Source organism: Parasteatoda tepidariorum, chromosome 12, assembly GCF_982258835.1.
Source record: "Parasteatoda tepidariorum strain Cologne lab strain chromosome 12, Ptep-v5.0, whole genome shotgun sequence".
In the NCBI taxonomy this organism is placed as follows: Eukaryota; Metazoa; Arthropoda; class Arachnida; order Araneae; family Theridiidae; genus Parasteatoda; species Parasteatoda tepidariorum.
In genome coordinates, this window is record NC_141766.1 from 11,156,723 (window position 1) to 11,179,847 (window position 23,125).

The following is a 23,125-nucleotide window of genomic DNA, read 5'->3' on the forward strand; positions in this document are numbered from 1 at the left end:
CTTCCAATGAGGCGAACCGGGATCTAATCCCGTCTATGGCTGGTCGATACAAATTCCGCATCCAGCTTGCACCGACCACAGTGCTGACGTGAAATATCCTCCGTGGTAGACGGATCATGGGTTAGAGTCTCCTTGCCGTCAGGCTAACCGTGGTAGGTTCTCGTGGTCTTTGCGGGTTGGCACCATTTTAAAGTCCTCCTCAAAGGCGAATTTCTCCCAATACTTGATCCAGGAATTCCCTTGTCTTCTGCATAGGGTTCAAAATTACAAGGCTACGGACTTGAACATTAGTCATAAACCCAAAAATTGGGTTGACTGTTCAACTACGTTATAAAATATAAAATTAAAGGAATATTTATTTAATTAGAGTGATTTAGTGATCTTACAGTAATTATTACTGTAAAAATTACGGTATAAAAGATTTATTGTTCTGGTAAAAAGTACCGACACCCTGAGTGCCGGTACTTTTTACCGTAATTTGATCCAGAATTTTTTACAGTGTACATTCTAAATGGGAGATATTAGTAAATCCTTTTCCGGTGAATTGCTTGCTATAACTTTTGCTCAAATTGAAATATTTTTATTTGTAAATAATGTATATTGAATACAAAATACACACTGTAGGCTAGATAGAACAATACTGAACATAGTAATAATTGTTATTTTCCCATCTTAATTTCTAAAAGAGTATATCTTAACAGGAGTCTTTTCCCTACTAAAAAAATAAACAATATTTTCCTAAAGAATTTTTCATACTTGAAAGCAAGATAAAGTTGTAAGCCAGATATAATCGACCAACCGCACAATCTAATGATTTATTAACAGGAATAAAAACTTTTATAACAACCACGCCTAATTTTTTTGTGTATCTAAAATTTTCGTCCTATTTTCATCAAGTCATGAGAAGAGTAAGAAAATAATTCATTTAGAGAAAAGTAATGGATGGTTTAAAGATAAAGCCGTGACGCTTTGTCCTCATGCATTGTAAAGTAGAAGGCTTTATCTTTATTAAACTTTATTATACTAATTTCCTATTCCTCTGTATTTTTGTGGACTTTCTTAGAAAAGAGAAATATGTGATATTCTTAAAAAAAACTTTACAACCTTCTAATAATTGCATTGTTTAATAAAGACTCTCAGAAATAATAATGGATTTAAATTTAATTTAATGATATAATAATGATAATTGTAAATGATATACCAAAACCAGCGTGACTGTTGGAGAAACCAAAGGGGGATTGTAAGGCAATAATTAGAATAGTCTTAAAGTTTCAAAACTGATTTGAATTTTTCATACCACCTTTCTTACTACTGATTTGAAGGTATTCAAAAACGTTTTTATTTCCTTTCCGCTTAAACATTAATTTGCGACCATGCACTGCAAAAAGTTTTACGAAAATTTCTTTGTGTTTGACGAAGCCGTTGCCTGATATATGCTTTGAGTGAACATTTCGATTTAGTGACGAAATAATTATCGTCACCTCTTCAAAGAACAAATTGCGTTAAAAGTAAAGAAATATTCCTTCATTTTAGTTTCGTTTGTCTAGTCTTCTTTCTACTTAGCAATCTCCGACACTGCACTAGGATGAGCTTGCGACCATGCATTGCAAAAATATTTACGAAAATTTCTTTGTGTTTGACGAAACTGTTACCTGATATATACTTTGAGTGAACATTTCTATTTAGTGACGAAATAAGTATCGTCACTTCTTCAAAGAACATATTTCGCTAAAAGTAAAGAAATATTCCTTCATTTTAGTTCCGCTTATCTAGTCTTCATTCTACTTAACAATCTCCGACACTGCCCTAGGATGAGTTTGCGACCATGCACTGCAAAAAATTTCACTAAAATTTCTTTGTGTTTGACGAAGCCGTTACCCGATACATGCTCTGAGTAAACATTTCAATTTAGTGTCTATTAGAAATAATTATCGCCACTTCTTCAATGAATAAATTTCGTTAAAAGTTAAGAAATATTCCTTCATTTTAGCTTCGTTTGTCTAGTCTTCATTCTACTTAGCAATCTCCGACATGAGTTTCCGAATTGAGGAAACATTTTAGTCATATATCTGAGAGCTCGTTTTTCGTCGCAAATCACTTAATTTATTGGTGAAATGATTTTATTTTATAACCGTATCGTTAAACAGCCGACTCAATTTTGGGTTTACGACTTCTAATGTTCAACTCCGTAGCCTTGTGATTTTGAACATAATCCAGAAGACAAAGGAACTCCTGGATCAAGTATTAGGAAAAATTTACCTTCGTGGAGGATTTTTTTATGAAACTAACTCGCATTTGTGTTGCATGGAGAGGAAAACCACGAAAACCTCCCACGGTTAGCCTAACGGCAAGAGGAATCTAACCCATTATTCGTCTACCACTGAGGATATTTTACGTCTGCACTGTGTTCAGTGCAAGCCAGTTGTGGAACTCGAATCCGTCAGTCATCGCTGGGATTGGAACTCGATTCACCTCATCGGATGGCGAACACTCAATCCCCTGCGTGAAATGATTCTCAAATTTATCGATTTGTTGTTGTTGTTGTAGTTCATTTACGTCGCACTAGAGTTACACAATGGGCTATTGGTGACGGTCTGGGAAACATCTCTGAGGATGATCCGAAGACATGCCATCACAATTTTCATCCTCTGCAGAGGGGATGTCCCCCCTACCGCTTCGGTAATCCGACCATCCGCACGCGAAGTCGAGCACTTTACGGTAGAACAGTTTAACGAGGACTAATACCTCACACCCTCGGTCCCTACGCAGACTAATCCAAGCGGTCGCCCACCCGCACACTGATCGCAACCAGTGATACTTGACGTCGGTGATTTGCTGCGAACCGTGTCTTAACAATTAGTCCATTGCGGGACCTCAAAATTATCGAAATACAGCTGAAAGATTGCTGAATCGTCAAAAGTGAGAGTTTCATTTCTGAGAGCGTATGTGTGCTCTTTAGCCATTATCTTTACATGGATTTTTAAAATATGCATAAAGGGTGTTCTTTAGGGTACATCCTGTATATCTATTATGTAATTTCATAGATAGTTTGAAAACCGTAACATAAAACCTTAAGATCTCCCTTTGTTGATTCACGTTTACCCAACATTTAGGTAAAGACAGATTTATTTTTATTTTTAATTTTCGAAGCTAAATCAAAAAAAAGGTAGTGCTTAAATATTTAACAAAAGCTCGACACAGATTTACTGAAAGCAAATGCCCCACCCATTGTATTTGTTGGATCTGTCCCCATCTGATAAAACTTAACTCGTTTGTTTTTGAATCTAGTTGAAAAATTATGGAATCTTTGAACAGTGTTAAAAATGTATTTGAATAGTTCTCGTCACGCACAATAGAATCTTTACTGCACTAAAATATCTACCAAGAAATTGCAAGCACTGTTTAAATAAATAATGTAGTGAAGTTTTCAGCACCAAAACACTTGCTTAGTTTTAAAAGCATAAAAAGTAGCTATAAAACCTTTTTTATCTGGGAGATGAACTAATTCATTATTTTTAAATTCAGAAATCACTCTCAAAAACATCTCTATATTCGTTTTTATTATTCTATCATTAAATAATTTTTATTTATAGCGTTTCGATAAATAGAATTGGTAAGTATAGTTAAAGAAAAGGAATGCTACTGAAGCAAAATTCTAAATTCAAATATTACGAAATTTAGCAACATTAATTTAATTCTATATTTATAATTTTATACATAGATACATATTCCTTTTCACTTCGAATTGGAGCATAGGGCTTCTATCTATAGTTTTCTATCTCACTCTATTTGTGGCAAGATATTTTGCTTCGCTTCGTGTCTTTTCTATTGTTTTCAATTCATTTACAATCGCTCTGAGCCAAGTAATTATAACTAAATTTAATATAACATTTATAAAATTAATTATATTAATTAAATAATATTTAAAAAGTTTGTTGTTTATAAAATATAGAAAAGTTTATAAAAGCAAGTACAATAAAAAATACCAATTTGAAAAAAAAAAAACTACCCTCGGTTTGACCGTTGAGATACACTGTTAGAGATTTCTCGAAAAAAATGGTTAAATAACAATTTGTTATTTTACGATATTCAGCCAAAGCTGTCAAATAAACATAAAAAAGATGGTATTTAAACTGTTAAGTGTAAGAAAAATCGTTTATTGACTGTTTTCTCCTACTACGGTTAAACAACCAGAATTTTATCCTCACCAACCAATGTTACCCACAGCCAATGAGAATTGAGCGAAATTTCTTCAAACACTGAGAGCTAAATCATGTGATAAGGATTAAAAATTCATATTTTTATTTTCTATCATCGGATGCCAAGACAATAGCGGGTGTCTTATAATATTTAAGATGTGTGATGAACATCTTATGAAGCCACTTAGTTCCTTACAGCTTTGAATATACTTTAGCCAAAATGGATGATCTGACATGCTTGTGACCAGTTGAACGGGGGTTCAAATCTCAGCATTGACACCACAATATTTCCTCCATGCTTGACCTCGAATTGGTGACCCTAGGATAACTAAACTATTGGAATACGAAACTAACTCTCATTTACGCATGGATGGCAACACCACAGAGCTGCTTAATAGAATTTCTCACGATGGATTGTACCACTAGATAAGAGCATTAAGCCACATTCACTTGACAAAACACACCTCAACCTAATTTTAATATCCATTACGTAATGAAAAATCTAGCGTAATGTAACTCCAACGTATAGTTAAATTTCATTTTTATGGTTTTGAAAACATCTATAGTTGTAAATGGTTAGAATTACTACAGAGTTTTGTTTTTGCGATTTTTGATCCAAATGGTATAGTTTATAAACGTAAAGGAAGAAAACGCTTTTAACCATAAACTTTATGGTTAATTAGATGGACTATGGTTAATTTTACCGTGAATTTGGAATGAGAATTCTAACAGTGGAAATAGCGATGAAGGAGGGATTATTTATTTATTTAAAACTCATAGACATTGTCATAGTCTAGCGTGGTCCTAGCAAGAATTTCCAAAAAGCTCACATTTCTAGGACTCTAGAGGACACCATGACACTAATATACAAATGAATTTTTTTTACATTTTTTAAAATTATTTTTGGAATTGAAAATTCGAAGAACGTCTTTTCTATTTGAAATGTATAAGTAGTAACCAAAACATGGGTTTCTAATTCAGTGGATCTAGCATTTTTAAGAACCACTCTCAAGAAAACTATCCTTAAAGTCAAAACCATGAATTAGAAACTGAAATGCATTAAAACATTTTTCCCGATTATTTATGCTTGACCCTAAAATACAACATTTCTCATTTCTACATTATGAGTCCCTCCCCTGATGTATCATGAAAAAGAACTTAAGTGATAGAATAAATTTGGAAATAAAAAATTTAAAAAATATTTAATTTATTCGTTCTTAGAAAGAATTTTTTTTGAAAGAAATGTAATAATTTAAATAATATAGGCATAAATGTTGCAGTGAACAAGGTCCCCATGCAAAATTTAATGATAGTTCTGTGTGTAGATTTAATTAACAATTTAAATTACTTTGATCGATTAATAGCATGGTAGAAATTATTCCCTTGACTTTAAAATATAAAAGTTTTTGATTTTTTTTCTCAATTGAAGCTATCAGTACCAAAACCATGCAGTTTATCATTAAAAGTTTTGAAGAAATTTTTACTTTTTTTTGTACTAAAAAAAATTATGTTTATTGTTAAAGTTTCACCCTCAAAAAGTACTCTACATTGAGAAAAAAAATATGATCACTATCAGAATATGATAAAATTTACTATGTGTGGCTCAATTAGAACACCGAAAAACACTGTAATTTTTATTGAAGCGCTTTGGGAATAACTTTTGGTAAAATTAACAATAAAATATGGTTTTATAACAATACATTTTGGTGTTAATGTGGTAAAATTTGGTAATTTTATCATATCATGAAAATCAATAATTTGGTTAAATTTAACTTTTAGTTTTATATTTTTACTAAATTTGTCGTAATAAGAACTATAATTTGTAAATTAGAATTTCCGAGGAACCGCTAAAATATAAAATGAAACCATTATCGCGTGAATGGTTTAAATATCGCATATTTTGGTTTTATAAACAAAATTAGGCTGTTGTTTTTTTTAGCAGAAATTTCTTTATCATGCAGTACGCAATTTTAACAGAATTTTTTTCTTTATATTTTATGTATAGTTTCTGTATAGTAATTTTTATAGTTTCTGTATAGTGTAGTTCATATAGTATAAATTAAAATATAAATTATGTAAATCATATGATATACTCCTTACTCGTAAGTTTTATCAGTTTTTCTTAGTTTTCAGTAAACGGTTTTTTTTTCTTAATTTCATAAACAATAGCTCTTAATTTTAAATACTAACTTTCTTTAGATATCTCTATTAGTTTAAAACACTTAATATCAAAAGAATTTTCATCAAAAGAAATTTTGTTTTATTATAGTTAAAATAGTTGTAGACACAGAAAAATATTTCGAAACAAATACAACTAAGTTTATCTAGCAGTCTTTTTATATTTGCTTTTTATATTTGCAGCAAAAAATAATAAAACAAGTAAAGTAAAAAGAACTGGAGAGTTAAAATCAGGAAGCTTAATCAAGGCACTTCCCCAATAAAATCAGAAAAGCTAGGAAAATACGTTAGCGAAATTTCTTTTTCTGGCACAAGCCAATTTACGATGAAGGAAATAAATTTGGCTAAAAGCAATTGCATTTGGTTTTGAAAACCTTTGCGTGTAAATTTATTCTTAGTTTGAATAGACAAAGAACAGTTGTTGTTCTTTTAACCTAAATAATTCAAAAACATACAATTTTGTTGAAATAGTAATACAATTAATTTGAAAATAGGACTTGGATCAAATACAATAAAAACAAGACTACAACTCTAAATAATGTTATAAAAATTTTAATTTTTCATAGTGATAATTTAAAAACGTGTACTATTTAGTGTTTCGAGGAATTAAAACAATAAAATCAATAGAGAAGAAAAATATGTTTTATATTTTAAGCTGATAAGTTCGTAATGTATACACAATCGAATTATTTAGCAAAATCAAAATTAACTCTTATTACAGAGAATAAATTCTGATAAAATTTTGATACTGCATGGTAATGTCATTTCTGGTTAAGAAAAACAGCAACATAATTCTGGTTAATAAAACCAAAATATACAGCATTTAAACCATTTGTTTGGAGTTTTCCGTTCATACCGTAATAGTTTACTGGAAATTCTGGTTTTCAAAATCATAGTTCTCATTACTACATATTTAGTAAAAATTACAAAACTGAAAAGTAAATTTAGCTAAATAAAATTATTTATGCTATGCTCTAAGGTATCATGGTAAAATTACCAAATTTTACCAAACTTTATCACAAATTATAAGGCCATATTTTATTGTTAACTTTACCAAAATCATTACAAAATGGCTTCGGTAAAAATCGCCAAGCTTTTCGGTCGTCCCATAGAGCCAGAAACACTATAAATTTAACCATTTTCTGGTGGTTTTGACTTTACTTTTTTCTCAGTGTAAAAAATTGTAACAAATTTTAATCCACTGTTTAAAAGTAATTTGTTGTTGTTTTATCACGTTTTATCAATTTGGTAATTTTATCATGCTACCTAAGAACATGGCATAAAACCAATTAATTCAGTCAAATATACTTTTACGTTTTGTATTTTTTGCTGAAAGTGTGGTAACAAAAACTATAATTTTGAAAACCAAATTTTCCAGTAAGCCATCATTGCATGAATGTAAAAATTTCCAAATGAATGCTTCAAATACCGTACATTCTGGTTTTAATAACCAGATTTATGTTGTTTTTTTCACCAGAAATTTCACTGTACCTCAAATTTTACCAAAATTTCTTACTCCACGTTAATTGTTGTATTTCTTATAAAATGTTTGCTCATTGAAGTAACGTTGTAAAAAAATTGCCTAACTTTTCATGTTTAATGTTTTACTACTTTAAAATATAGTTTCTTAGATTTTAAATTATTTTGCTGTAGGTTTTCCCATGATGAAAGTGATAAAGAAATCTTAGATGCTCTTTTATTAAATTCTAAATACGACAGGAGAGTACGACCACCTCAAAGTAAGTTTCAATATTGTAAAGATCATGCAAGAATTTTAGTTCCTTATTGTTGGCTAAAAATGCTTTCATGCTTTGATTTTCTTTTTTTTATCGTTGTATATATGAAGTATTTAGCTTATATGCATGTTTATTATTTTAGATTTATATTTTATGCAAAACAATGACTGCGAAATTTGCCACTAATTATTTTCAATGCCATTAAAATATTATATGCGCAATAAGTATCTATAATTTATTTAATTTTATTTCTATCTACTGTTATAATTATAATTAAGAAAAATAAACTTATGTTTCAATTCACAGAGACGAAGTATGTAGTATTTTTTTATTTATTAAATATTCATATTCCTCCCTTTTTATTTACTTCTTTTAATTCTCTCTAGTAATAAAAATTGGTACACATATAAAAATATATTAAATACAAAGTAATAGCTAAAAAAAAAATTTCTCGCTAAAATATTTCATATCACTCAGCAAGAATCTCTTATTAATGTCCTATTTTTATGCTATCTTCAAAACTTTTTATGGGATAGTAAAAAACAATAATAAACATCACACCTACAATTCGCCAGCTTCTAATTATAGCGCTTTCGGAGTTTCTTTTAAAAATAAGTTATATTTGGTGCATTTAGGGACAAAAATAAATTTCTCTTGCATTTTTATTTATATGACAGTTTATTATATTTGATTATAGTCTTAAAATCAAATAAATATTCCCAACTTTGACTAAAACTATATACAATGATAAAACTTTCAAACCCAAGGATTCAGAAATATTTAACTCTTAAATGCATGAATTTTTATTTTTAGTAAATAATGCTTGAAATCAACCGATAAAAGGATGTAGTTAATGTGGAAAATAATTTTTAAGAAAAATAATAGTTTTTTAAAAAAAAAACATTAATGTATTTCTACATCATGAACAATCACTCCTTGATTTTTACAAATCTACTGCGTACAATAATATAATACTTCAAACAAAAAATTTTATGTAAATAACAGTTTTCACACATAATTACTTTTTATAAAAATAGTAATAAGCCTTAAATTATGCTGATGTCTGAAGTATAAAAGTATAGTGGATCAGACGAATTGAGCAATTCATGATAAATATCCTTAGTATGCTAAAAGTATCTGAACTCACTGCAATGAGCTTAAAAAGTCTAAGGTGGTTTTACTGCAAGTTTTTCCAATTATCCTGCTAAATTAAAATCGTTTGTTTGCAAAGAGCCAGAATTCTTAATTAGCCTATGGTATATCCATTTTGGTCTCCCTAAAATTAGGCACACGAATTTCATTTATCTGTTGGATATTATACTGTAACGTATGCTTTTGACAGACGATTTTCATCTTTTTTTGCGTTGAATAAAAAAGTAACTGCTTTTAAATGAATAAAAAAAATGTGGCGAAGTGATTTAATTCTTAAGCAATGCTATAACGACATTTAAGTTCAAAACTAAGGTAATTTCAACATTTTAGAGCAACTACAGGAGCATAATTTTCTCTCTATGGAATAATGTTTCAAAACTGCATCAAAATTTTTAACTGTATCAGTAATAATATTTTGTTAACGTCGCACTAGAGCTGCAGAATGGGCTATTGGTAATGATCTGGAAAACATTCCTGAGGATGATTTGAAGTCATGCCATCGCAATTTTGATTCTTTGCAGATGAAATGACTCCCTCACTTTCATAGCTCTATGAACGGCGCACGAAGTTGAGTACTTTACGGTAGAACAGTTTAACTAGAACCGAATCCATACACCCTCGGTCCCTTCGCAATTTGATCAAAATGGATACCCACCCACACACTGATCGCAACCGGTGATGCTTTTCTTCAGTGATCTACTGGGAACCGTGTATTGCGATCAGTTCACAGTGATGCCAAAACTGGTAACATATCACAAAAAGCAGCAACGAAAGCTTTCAGATATAGTGCCATTAGAAGACTATATTGTTTAAATTCAGTTCTTGGTTCTCATTTGAATTACAAAGAAATATTTCTTTAAAAAATAAGGAACAAAATGAACAAAAAATAAAGAAAAAAAATTTAGTTATAAAAAAGGCAATTTACAATCATCAAAGGTTGGTTAAATATATATATATATATATATATGTGTGTGTGTGTGGGAGATAGTGCAGCATAGGAGTAAATAATGACGATAATATAACAACATAACAATTTAATAGAAATGAAAGGATGGAAGGATATAACAGTAAACGTTATTGACATGTCTCGTGAGAGCTGCCTTCTCGCAGTGGTCTCCGGAATGCATGTGACTAAGAATTAGATTGTTCTATGGTATAAAGTAAGAGTTAATTATAAATTCGGGAGTTTCCCTTCGGGACTTCCCCTTCTGGTCTGACTGGCGCCTTTCAATGTCAAGAGGATGATGCAACTTCTTTTAATATTACAAGATGGTGAATGACGTAATGTTCGCAGTTATTACACTATAATACTATAACAACAGCTCCAAACTCCACATATATATATATATATATATATATATATATATATATATATATATATATATATATATATATATATATATATATATATATATATATATATATATATATATATATATATATATATATATATATATATATATATATATATATACACTCTATAACGAAAAATCGACGCACCAAGAAGGAAATGTCCGATTGAAACGAAAATTGGTGGATAGGAAGAGCAATGTACAGAATAGTAAATGATTGAAATTTCAGAACAATTGAATAATTTATTACAGAGTTACAGTAACAAGTTCAATAAGGTGTTGACCCGCCTCTAGCCTGGATACAAGCTGCCACACGGCGTGGCATAGACCGATAAAGCTCCCAGATGGTATCTTGCGGTATTTCCTGCCAAATTCGATCCAATTGTCGAACGAGGTCATCAACATTCCGTGCCAGATGCAATCGCGTTCCCATCATATCCCAGACATGCTCGATGGGAGAGAGATCTGATGATCTGCCAGGCCAAGGAAGAGTTTGACAAGCTTGCAGACAGTTCATAGCAACACGTGTCGTAAGTAGTCTGGCATTGTCCTGCTGAAAAACCAGTCCAGGGCACTGCAAAAGGAACGGTAGCAAAACAGGTCTTAGGATGTCGTCGACGTACCGCTGTGCAGTAAGTGTACCTCTAATGACGACCAAAGGGGTCCGGCTGTCAAAGGAAATGGCACCCCAGACCATAATGCCTTGTTGAGGGCCGGTGTGGCTTGCAATAGTGAAGGCAGGATCCCTACTCTGCCCTGAGCGTCTCCAAACACGTCTTCGATGATCGTCAGGACACAGTTGGAAGCGGGATTCGTCGCTAAAGACTACACGTCCCAAGTCGGCATCATTCCTGCCTGATCGAGCGTCGATTTTGCGCGTCTTAGTGCGTTCTTGGTGCGTCGATTTTTTTGTTATAGAGTGTATATTATTTTATTTTGATCCTCAAAGTACTATTTTTGATCTACACTTAAAAAATTTCCGGATCAAATTATGGTAAAAAGTACCGACACTCAGGATGCTGGTACTTTTTACCGTAAAACCCATTTTTGCCAGAACATGTTGCGGAACAGAAATCTGATTTACCATAATTCTTACACTAATAATTACCTTAAAATCGCTGAATCACTTAAACTAAATAATTATTACTGTAAAAATTACGGTATGTTATTTCATGGTAGGTTAGATTTTACGGATGAGGCATCCAAAGGGCCGGTACTTTTACAGTGTAGTTCATTTCGATTTTCTGTAATGCTTTGACATAAGCATTATTATTATTTATAAAAAAGTTTTCAAATCAGCAGAAACTAGAGAAAATGAATAATATGAAGAGATCACTTAGTCACGTTTTCTTTATTTCGAGCTTATTGTAGAATAAAAACTGTTCTTAAACATAATGGCTATCACAAAATACCATTTGTTGTATGTGATATTTTTATCAAAAGTCTTTTGAAAGGTTTTTCGGTAAAACATCTGAATATAAATTACTGAGTAACTAGTAATTTAATTCAAAAATCAATAGTCAAAACTACCATAGAATACTAAAATGCAGAATTTAATAAAGGATCTTAAGTTAATTATCCCGTAGAAAAGTAATAACTGTTATTTATTTGCATACGAAAAAGAGTATCGATTAAATATTCCCTTGTGAAACAACGGAAATAAGTTGAATTACTTTGTACAATTTTTATTTAATGTCTTTTTACATAATACTTTCGTTTTAATACTTATCAGTGTTCTATCTGAATTGTGTTCTATTTTCCATTCGAGCAAAAGGCTTCATGTTTTTTTTCTTGACAATGCGCCATAACACAAAAGTATTTTACATTTAATATTAATTGTATAAGAAAATATTATTTGTGGATAAAAAGAAAATTTCATAACATTGTAAGTAATTTGACTGTGTGAAAACAATTTTACGTTTACAAAAAAGATATCTTTTATAACAATGTCAAAAAAGATTTTCTCATAAGTTGAGACAGAATAATCAAACAATTAAAATTATTGACAACTTTTCCATTTAACTTTGATTAAAAATGCCTTGGATTTTGGAACAAAAAGTAAGTAAAAAACTTTTGCACAAATTAATCACGAATTTCGACTGATAGTTTGAAATATACTTTACAATTAAAAACACGAAAGGCCTAAAATAAAATATCTGCTTTGTATAACAAAAATGTGATATCATTCATCATCCAGCTCTATTTCTTTACTTGTTTTACTAATTAACTTGAATACATAAACATTACAATGAAAAGGTGTCAAAATATACCATTTTATAACAAATTTCAGGAAAAAATAACTAGTTTAAATGGTTAAGTTATCATCTAATTTAACAAATTTCTAAGGTTTGGTGTTGTCATAGGTCAAACTTGTAAGAATAAATTTAAAACTATACAATGGATTTACAACAGAGAGACTCAGAAATAATAAGTTGCAATTTGCTTTACATGCAACTGTTGTTTAAAATATTAAACTTATAAAAGAATTTAATATGAACGAAATTAACTTACTTGTTTAATAAAAAGCGAAGTTATAAGAATAAAAACTCTATATCAGAAAACTATCAAACACTCATCAAATTGAAAAAGAAAGAAATTACTTTATACCATGCATTTCGTAGTAAAATTCAAGAAAAAATAAAGAATCGGTAGCTTCTAATTTAATTAGCTTAAAAGTTTAAGTTTCATTATAAATTTCATTAGTAGAAAAATTTAGAACGATGCAAAGGATTTACAATCGAAAAAATTAGAAATAGTAAGATGCAATTTGATTCGTAAGCAACTGCGCTTTAAAGTGTAAAATTTTAAAATACGTGAAAATATTAAAATACCAGTTTTGCAAAAGGGGTGAATTTATAAATATAAAAACTAAACTCTAAATCAGATGGATAACAAAGCTACTGTTAATTTTAAAAAAACTCATTAAAAGTAAGTTGTAATTTGCTTTGTATGCAACCGTGCTTTAAGGAATTAAATTTTAAAAAAAATATTGCAAAAAAGGAATGTTTCTGCTTTAAGGAAAAGGAAGTCAAAAATATAAAAACTTTAAATCGAAAAGTTATGCTGTCAGACATTCATCAAATAAAAAAAGAAAGAATATTCTCTTTTTATACAATAAAAAATCCTTATTTTCATACGTTGCTTTATTGATTAGTAAAACAGGAAAACTCCTTTAAAGCAATTTTTTTAAAGGAAAAAAAAATCAAAAAATTCAGGGCGTTCTACTACTTAGAGAAAATGCATACTTAACACCTTTCACACAAAGGAAGTTGAGTTGTTCAGTGTCTGTTCCTTCTTTTGTTCGATTTCATTCTTTTCATTCCTCATATACGGAAGTAGATATTTGATTAAGTGCAGCCTAAGTTCTTAAAAAGAATAAATTTTTAAGTGTTTTATCACCTTAAAAACATCAAAAATCTGAAGTTTTTTTAAGGATAATAATTAAACGATGATGAATACATTAAAAGTTTATAACTTTAAATTAAATATTAAATTATATAGCTCTAAGAAATCTATAATTTAATTTTTTTTCCTAAACTGTACTAAATGAAATAAACTAGGGATTTAAGTTTCGAAAAAAAATTTTTCATTTGTGATGGATTAAAAAATTTAACATGATACTCTAGAAAGTTTTTTTAAAATTTAAACATTTCGTAGCTTACTTTCCTATAGAAAATTTTGGTCCGGAACAAAAATTTACTATTTTACCTTTTCACGCCACTGATATGAAATCTGCAATCTGTTTCTCTCTCCAAATAAATTTTTTAAATAAAATATTTAATCTATTTTTTGTAATTATGTACTAGTTTAAAAACGTTATATATAACAGAGTCACGTAAATGTTACAACACTTTTTAGGGAAGTTAGGACACATAATCAGGATTAAGAATGCATTTAATTAAGAATTGTCCGGAAACGTCGTCATACGCCACTAAGTGTGTTTCCCCATTCATGAAATGTTTCTTCGTGTGCTTCTGAGCCAGTCATAATAGGAAAGCTATCCTAGAAACATACGACTACATTTCCAGGTATGGTTCCCTATGAAATTTTAATTCTGATGGTGTGCCCAACTCACAAAAATTTTTCGTAACGTTTACGTGGCCTCCTGTTATATACAACGGTTTTAAACTTGTACATTTTGGCAAACAAATTACTCAAAATGTCATTTTAAAAAATTTGCAGCTTTGAAAGCAAAACTAATTTCAAATTTGAAATCCCCATACCCGAATTAGGCAAGATCAAGTATTTATATAAATGCAACAAAAAGTTTGTCCCACAGTTTTTCCGTAAACAGATAAAATTTGCAAACATGGATACAGATTTAATTTAATAGGTACCGATTTATTTAATAGGTATTTATTTTTTTTCTGCTTCAAATACGAAAAACTTTAATATCAAAACAATAAGTTTTGATCACTCATTAGTGTGAGTGTAGTAGTAACATTGGATTTTGTTAACACTATATCCATGTTCATGATAGAAAGCTAAACATGGATCAAAATCCTGGACAACCTAGTCCGTTATATGTTCAAAACCTGACGCATGAAATTAATTACTATATTTATCAAAATAAATAAATAATAATCTATAGTTATATATTGATGCTTGAAATATCTTTGTAGCAAACGTGCGTACATGATTTTATTCTCGATTAATAAAAAACCTTCTAATTTTCTTTTAGCCTTGCAATCACCTTACAATTTCCAATCATATCTATTTATCCAGTTTCAATTTGTAAATCCGAATATAAATATTTTTGTGTATTTTTGAAGATTAGTCGCTTAAAGGTGCTTTTTTTTTTTTTTTTTTTTTTTTTTTTTTTTTGAATTCTTACGATTTTTTATTCCTAGGATTTTATAACCGCTTTTCTTTGTTCATAACTTGAACTTATGTCTTGATTGTTACTCCTCCTCTTCAGTGGCACAACAGCCCAAAATGGGCAATAGCCTTCGTTGGAATTTGATTCCTCACTACCCACTCTTCGTCCTTCTCTTTCCATCTAGCTATTTTTAATGTATTTAGATCACTATTAAGATAGTTCAACTACCTAAGTTTAGGCCAACCTCTCTTGTATTGGTATGTAGAAAATGTGGATCATTTAAACACAAAAAGTCTATAAAATAGTGGAAGTAGAGTCGAAACTTGATTCAGAAGTGCCCTTGTCCTACATTCTTTATATGGGAGTATGTGATAAAATCAAATCACAATTCCCCTTACACTGTAAGAAATTCCAGATCAAATTACGGGAAAAGTACCAGCACATTGAGTGCTGGTTCTTTCTACCGTAATTCGATACGGAATTTTTAACAGTGTATGTAATTATTACTAATTGAAATTTTATAAATGTTTTTAATGAACAGTTAAATAATTCCATTTAACTTCGGCGCATATAAGAAACATCAGCCAAATAAAATGCTTCATAGCGATTTTTTCGTATGTTTAAAATTAGATCAACGAATTCAGCACAACTTTTCGAGCCATGGCAAAGAACAGACCCTTTCAGTCAGGGATGTAACTTGATTTTTTTGATCGTACGTTGAAGTCAGTCACTATTATAGATTTGCAAGCTATCCCTTCAAATAAAGCCAAATCCTTAATTCAAATCAACGCCAAATTTTTGACAGATCAAATAAATGCCAAATTCTTGACTGATCGAAATAAATGCCAAATATTTGAAACCATGATCTCAAGCAGAGCTGAAATCTGGGCTGTAACCGATCATATCACAATAGATTTGCAAGCTATCCCTTCAAATAAAGCCAAATCCTTAATTCAAATCAATGCCAAATCTTTGACAGATCAAAATAAATGTCAAATCTTTAACTAATCGAAATAAATGCCAAATACTTGAAACTATGATCGCAAGCAGAGATGAGATCCGGGCTACAACCGATCATATCACAATAGATTTGCAAGCTATCCCTTCAAATAAAGCCAAATCCTCAATTCAAATCAATGCCAAATCTTTGACAACTCAAATAAATGCCAAATTCTTGACTGATCGAAATAAATGCCAAATATTTGAAACCATGATCTCAAGCAGAGCTGAAATCTGGGCTACAACCGATCGTACCACAATTCGTGATTTCAATATTTTTGTATCAAGAACAGTATATTGTCAAAAAATCATAAGAGATTAATTGCGGAACACCTTATAATGGTGGGATTTCTTTATTCTTTTGTATTTTAAAGTCCCTTTATTCTTTTGTCCCTTTTGCATATTTTTTTTTCTGATGCTCTAATTACAAGCAAAAATATATTTCGCTATTTTTAATTATAAAGAACAGTTTAATAGTTGCTAAAAAATTCTGATTTTCGAAAAATTTAAAAAAGCAGCCTGAAAAAACTTTTTTTTTCAATCATATTCAAAATTTTATCAATTATTGGTCGAACTTTTAATGATGAACAATTGTTTCTCTTAGATGTAAATAATTGCAAGTTTCAAAAATTGTTAGGATGAGAACAGCGTTTGGAAGATATTTATTTTAACGCTAAAAAAAGTAACCGGTTTTTAATGATGTATTTCATAACCATAAATAATTCAAATGCAAAATATAATATTTTACATTCATTATGACCAAAATGAACGTAAAATAATGAAAAAAGTATGAAAAATATATTTAATAAAAAACTCTGCTTTAAATGGTTAACTAAGCTTTACCGGGAAACACAATTGTAGTAATCCTATACTAATAAATCGTACTTCGTTTTAACATAAGTATAGTACACTCTCGATAGATCGATTACGTCAAAAAATATTTTTCCCCTATATATCCACCTAATGTTAATTTGAATTCCTATGTCGAAGAGTCTTCTTAAAACCTTTGTCGAGTTTTTTTTTTCCTTTCTTTTTTTTTTCGAAATAGAAATTGAATTTTTTCGGTAAAATCACAAAGTAAGTTAAACCAATTCTTTTTTATTTAATGCACAATTATTTTTGTTTTACTTTTAAAAATAAAATTATCACTGTTGTATTTAGAATTATAGTCAACTATCGTTACATATGTACACCGAAGAGCCATTACATTATGACCACCCTGCTAATAACTCGTAACACCACCTTTAGCCCTCAAAACTGTTAGCACCCACCGTGGCATTGATTCCACAAGGTGCTGTTAGGTAGTCTGAGGTATCTGATACCAAGCGCTCACCAACTGGTCCTGCAATTCCCTCACATTGCGAGGGGGTAGCGTGGCAGTACGAATTTGGTTTTCCAATTAGGACCACAAATGCTCTATTGGATTAAGGTCAGGTGAATTTGGGGGCCAAGACATGACTTGAAAGTCACTGGAATGTTCCTCGAACCAATCAATGACGACTCGACCCTTATGACATGGTGCATTATCCTGTTGGCAAACACCATCCCCCGCAGGAAAAACTGTTGCCATGAATGGGTGAACTATGTTCAAGTAGCTTACCGACGTCAGGGATTGTTCTATGAGGATTATGGGTCCTAATGTGCCCCATGAAAACATTGTTCCTGGGCGAGAAACCCTGAGAACCTGGGCGAGCCCATTGTTATAAATGGAGGATGGTCATAATGTAATGGCTCTTCGGTGTATTTAATAATAGTTATTCTTATGTGTTATGACTCTACTTTTTCCAGTGATATTGTGGAATATATTTTTCTACTTTTCAGAACATATTTAGTTCTGAACTCATCTCAAAAACTCGCTATTCCGAAATTTTTTACCGTCCCCTAAACTTTGACATATCGAGAGTATGCTGTACATCGTATTAATGAAAAAAAAACTGCATTTGTTTTAAATTTGAAATTAAATTTTTCATTGTTTCTTTAAAATCTTTAATCCTGTTTATTTTGTTTCATCAAAAGTGATTCCATCTTTCCCCGGAAAAAAGCAAAATGGCTCCTCTTTTATCAATATATTTTGCACTTGCTTTATTTTTTTATTTCGTTTCCATTTTCATTTTTTGTTTCTTTATTCTTTTGCATTTTAACTAAGCTTTTCGGTTGAGCACTTTAAGTTCGGCACCATTTTTGCAACTACTTTCTTGCAATTTTCTTTCAATTTGTGGAGATGCTGAAAGGTATCCAATATCATGTTTATCTTTCTTACAGCTCTCACTAAAGTTCACGTAAATGTTCTATTACATTCTCTATCATCCCCTGATGAGTCAAGTTTGGTAACAATGCTTTTATTTTTTATATACTATAATTGTTTCTATATAAAAGAAATTATCTGAACTTTAATGAAATAGAATTTCAATTTAATATTTGTATACCTATGTGCAATGCGCAAAAAAATAAATGGACCACCCTAAATAACTTTTGATTTAATGATCGGATCTTCATGTTTTTGGAATCAATCTTGAATGTTCAAGGGAATGACCTCAAATATGCTAAATAATTAGAGCAGACGATATTATAAGCTGCGAAATCAGACTCAAAAATGTACTTTCTCTGAATAAACACACATTTGTTTCAACGGATTTCGATTTCTGAACTTAAAAATAAGGGGGGTGGCTGCAATTTGGGAAATATGGTACTAATAGTTTGATCAGGAGAGCGGTATTAAGTATTATATTTTTTTATTATTTCATTTAATAACAGCCAAAAAAATTTTTAATTATAATTATACAATTTTTTACATAATTTTAGGGAATATAATTTTACAAGGTAAAATACAAATTTGACAAAATCGATCGAATAGTTCCAGAGAAGTCGAATTTTTAAGAAAAAGTTTCACAAAATTTAATTTCTCAGGAACTATTTGACCAATTTCACTCAAATTTTATATTTTGCCATGTAAAATTACATTCTTTAATCTGTTCTAGAAGAAATGTATACCTTACAATTCAAACTTTCTCGACTATTATTAAATAAAATAATTTAAAAAATATTTACATTAAGTTACTTTTTACATGGACTTATCGTTGGATAAACGAATTTTATAATTGTATGCAAAACTTTTTCAGTTCACTTAATAAGTTCTCGAGATATGGCGAAATTCGCAAAAAGTCAAATTAACAACAAAAAAAAGGGGGTGTAAACTTTGGACCGCTCTCCTGATCAAACTTTTAGGACTATATTTCACAAATTGTGGGTACCCCCTATATTTCGGGGGATCAGAAATTCAAATTGATCGAAAAAAAAGTATGTTTATTCAGAGAAAATAAGTTTTGGGGTCTGATTTCGTAACTGAAAATATCGCCGGCACTAATTAATTCGCATATTTGAGGTCACTTCCTTGAACATTCAAGATTGCTTCCTAGAACGTAAATATCAGATTATTAGATCAAAAGTTACGCAGGGTGTTTTTATTTTGCGCACTGCACAGGCCAAAAATAAAAGAAATACTATAATGTATAAAAAATTACAATTTAAAAAAGACATTTCATGACTTATATAAAAATTTTATATTGCCATAAGGGTGTTTGGTAAAGGCCATCCTTAACATATATTTTCAGAATCCTTGTTAAATATAGTCAGTAAATATAGTCAGTATAGTGCATTACTGGTCGTAAATTAATAATGTGAGGAAGAAGCAGAAACGCAATCAAAATCTGTCAAATCACTGAAGATGTAAACATCAAAACAAGTTTGCTTGCCTCTTAAATTTAAAGGTTTTACTCATAATCGCCTTTCAACTACTCCAGCAATCAAATATATTTTGTCGTTTTTCATCTCAAATTTTTCAGTTGTGATTTAACAGAGTTTATTTTTTTGATAAAATATTATGTTGCTACCCCTCAAAACGTTGGAAAAAAAACAATTGAATTGAAATTTTCTTTACGTTTTATTTATCCATATTCTAAAAAAAAAAAAACATATTTTTGTGATAAAAATAAAACTCAGTTAACTATAAGAAATTATTTTACATAATATTTTTCTCATATTTTTAACCCTTTAGCGCAGATGGGACACCGGTTTCCCTTTTATATATATTTTTTCTGACGCTCTAATTACAAGCAAAAACATATTTTGATATTTTTAATTATAAAAAAAGGTCTAATAGTTACTAAAAATCTGTTAGATTATCGTAATTATATTTATACCGAAATACAAAATCCAAAAAAAATTAGTTTAAAAGTATTTTTTCATTCTTATTCAAAATTTTATCAATAATTAATTTCGTAAATTTCAATGGTGAATAACTGTTTCTATTAGATCTAAATAACTGCAAATAAGAACAAACTTGAAAACTTATTGTTTGGAATTGAGCCGTGTTTGACAGATTTTACTTTTGAATCTTTCTGTAAAAACAGAAAAGACATTGGTGTTTCATGCTGTATTTCATAACCATAAATTATTAAAATGCTAAATATAATATTTATCACTTATTTTGACCTAGATTAGTACAAAATAATGAAAAAAGTATGAAAAATATGTAACATAAAAATTCTGCTTCAATAAGCAATTGAAGTCAATAAAAAAATTTTTAATAGGTTTCATTTTTCTGGCTGAAATAAAATTATACATTGAACATATATTCAACCTTTCATAACATTTTTTAACCAGATGAAAACGACAGTTTTCATTTTAATAATAAGTAATTTTGATAATAAGTCAATAAGTAATCGAAGTCAATAAGCCAATAAAAAGTTTTCTTTAAATAAGTTTCATTTTTCCAGCTAAAATAAAATTATACATCGTACATTTATCCAACCTTCTATAAATTTTTTTTAACCAGATAAGAAGACAGCTTCGATTTTGATACAATAATAAGAAGTATACTTTCATCTGATGTATACTTTCATTCTATCATTCTTTAGTAGCGAGCTTATAAACATGTCCGAACAAGCTTTCTTATTAGATACTCAAATGCAACCAAATTACCACCAAAGAGTAAAGTACATCATCTATAATTAGTTTCTTCAGGTGGAAAGGGTTTTTTAGGGTTTCTCTTTGATAAAGTATGATCGTAATGCTTGGTTATTGATTAGATTTTATTGAAGACAACCTAAACAAGTTGATACAAAAATGATACGAGAGCTCCATTCAAAAAAGTCATCTAATTGGAAGAAAACAATTTTGATATCTTTATAAAGAACAAAACTTGTGGATTAAATTTTGTATTTGATCAATATTTCACAAGCGTTTAATTCCTAGTATAAATGCAGGCATTTATTTTCTTTGAAAAGCAGTTCAAAGATTAAATAGCGATTTTCAGCTTTATTATAGATCATGTTAAATTTCGAAGAGTTTTAAAAAAGTCGGACGTTTTGAAATTGATCTTTCATTTTATTGTACTATTTTATGGTCGTAAAAGAATACTATAATAAACTTCTAAATCAAAGTATTTTTAACAGGAAATATATCAACGAATATATGAATACATAACGCTTTCTTACATTCTAAAAAATCAGTCGATCAAATTGCAGAATTTTAAAACACACCGAAAAACAATTTCTTGTAAAATTACCGTAGTGTATAGTAAAGGTATTTCTAGTAAAAAAACATAATTCTGGTAATAAAAGCAAAATAGAAGGCACCTAAACTAGTCATATGGTAACGGTTTACCAGAAACTTCGGTTTTCAAAATTATAGTTCTTATTATTACACATTTAGAAAAATACAAAACGAGCTGGTAAACTTAACCGAATAAATGGTTATTATGACAAAAAAAAAACAAATTTTACCACAATTACCAAATTTTAACACATATATCAATATTTTATTGTTAATTTTACCAAATTCATTACAAAAGTGCTTCCTTAAAAATTATCGTTTTTTTTGGTGTTCCATTAGTGACAGAAACACGGTAAATTTTACCACATTTTGATAGTTTTGACCATACTTTTTTGTTTTTCAGTGTACGCATTGAAACTCTACGAGCAGACATATATATGGTTTAAATAAGTAAACTTGAAAATTGATGCACTCCACTCACATATCTACATGAGTAAATTACTGTTCACATAAAAATACTGTTCACTCTTTGATTTCTCTCTTTGATTAAAACATTTGAATTCACTTTTTGATTAAAGTAATAATTCACTCCTTGATTATGTTGTTAGTTTCCTACATAAGTTTGAGTCTAAACTATACTAATTAGTATACTACACTGCACACTAATAGTACACTATTACTATTAATATACTACACTGTGTACAAATCGCATACCATTATTATACTATAGTACATTATTAGTATACTATTACTATTAATACATTACACTGTATACAAATAGGTTTACTATTATTATACTATATAATATTGGTATACTATAGTATATTATTAGTATACTATTACTATTAATACATTACACTGTATACAAATAGGTTTACTATTATTATACTATATAATATTGGTATACTATAGAATATTATTAGTATACTATTAGTATATTATTAATATACTATTAGTATATTATTAATATACTATTAATGTACTACACTGTATACTAAAAGAAAAAAGTATATTATTAGTATACTATTAGTATACTACACTGCATACTAATGAGACTGATCCCCGTTAAAAATCAAATCAAATTTTGATCAAATTATTTCATATGTCACGTTCAGAGATTTCAAACATATTTATGTA

The 23,125-nt window shown here is 29.5% G+C and overlaps 1 protein-coding gene across 3 annotated transcripts in view; it reads left to right on the forward strand.

The window, feature by feature from the left end:
* LOC107443797 (glutamate-gated chloride channel) overlaps positions 1–23,125 on the forward strand; it is a 91,828-nt gene that overhangs the window by 42,039 nt on the left and 26,664 nt on the right. For all 3 annotated transcript variants that reach the window (XM_087156036.1, XM_087156035.1, XM_087156034.1), the window contains 2 exons: positions 8,031–8,116; positions 18,698–18,762. In XM_087156036.1, the coding sequence (XP_087012162.1) occupies positions 8,031–8,116; positions 18,698–18,762 (151 nt within the window). The remainder of the gene's footprint in view (positions 1–8,030; positions 8,117–18,697; positions 18,763–23,125) is intronic.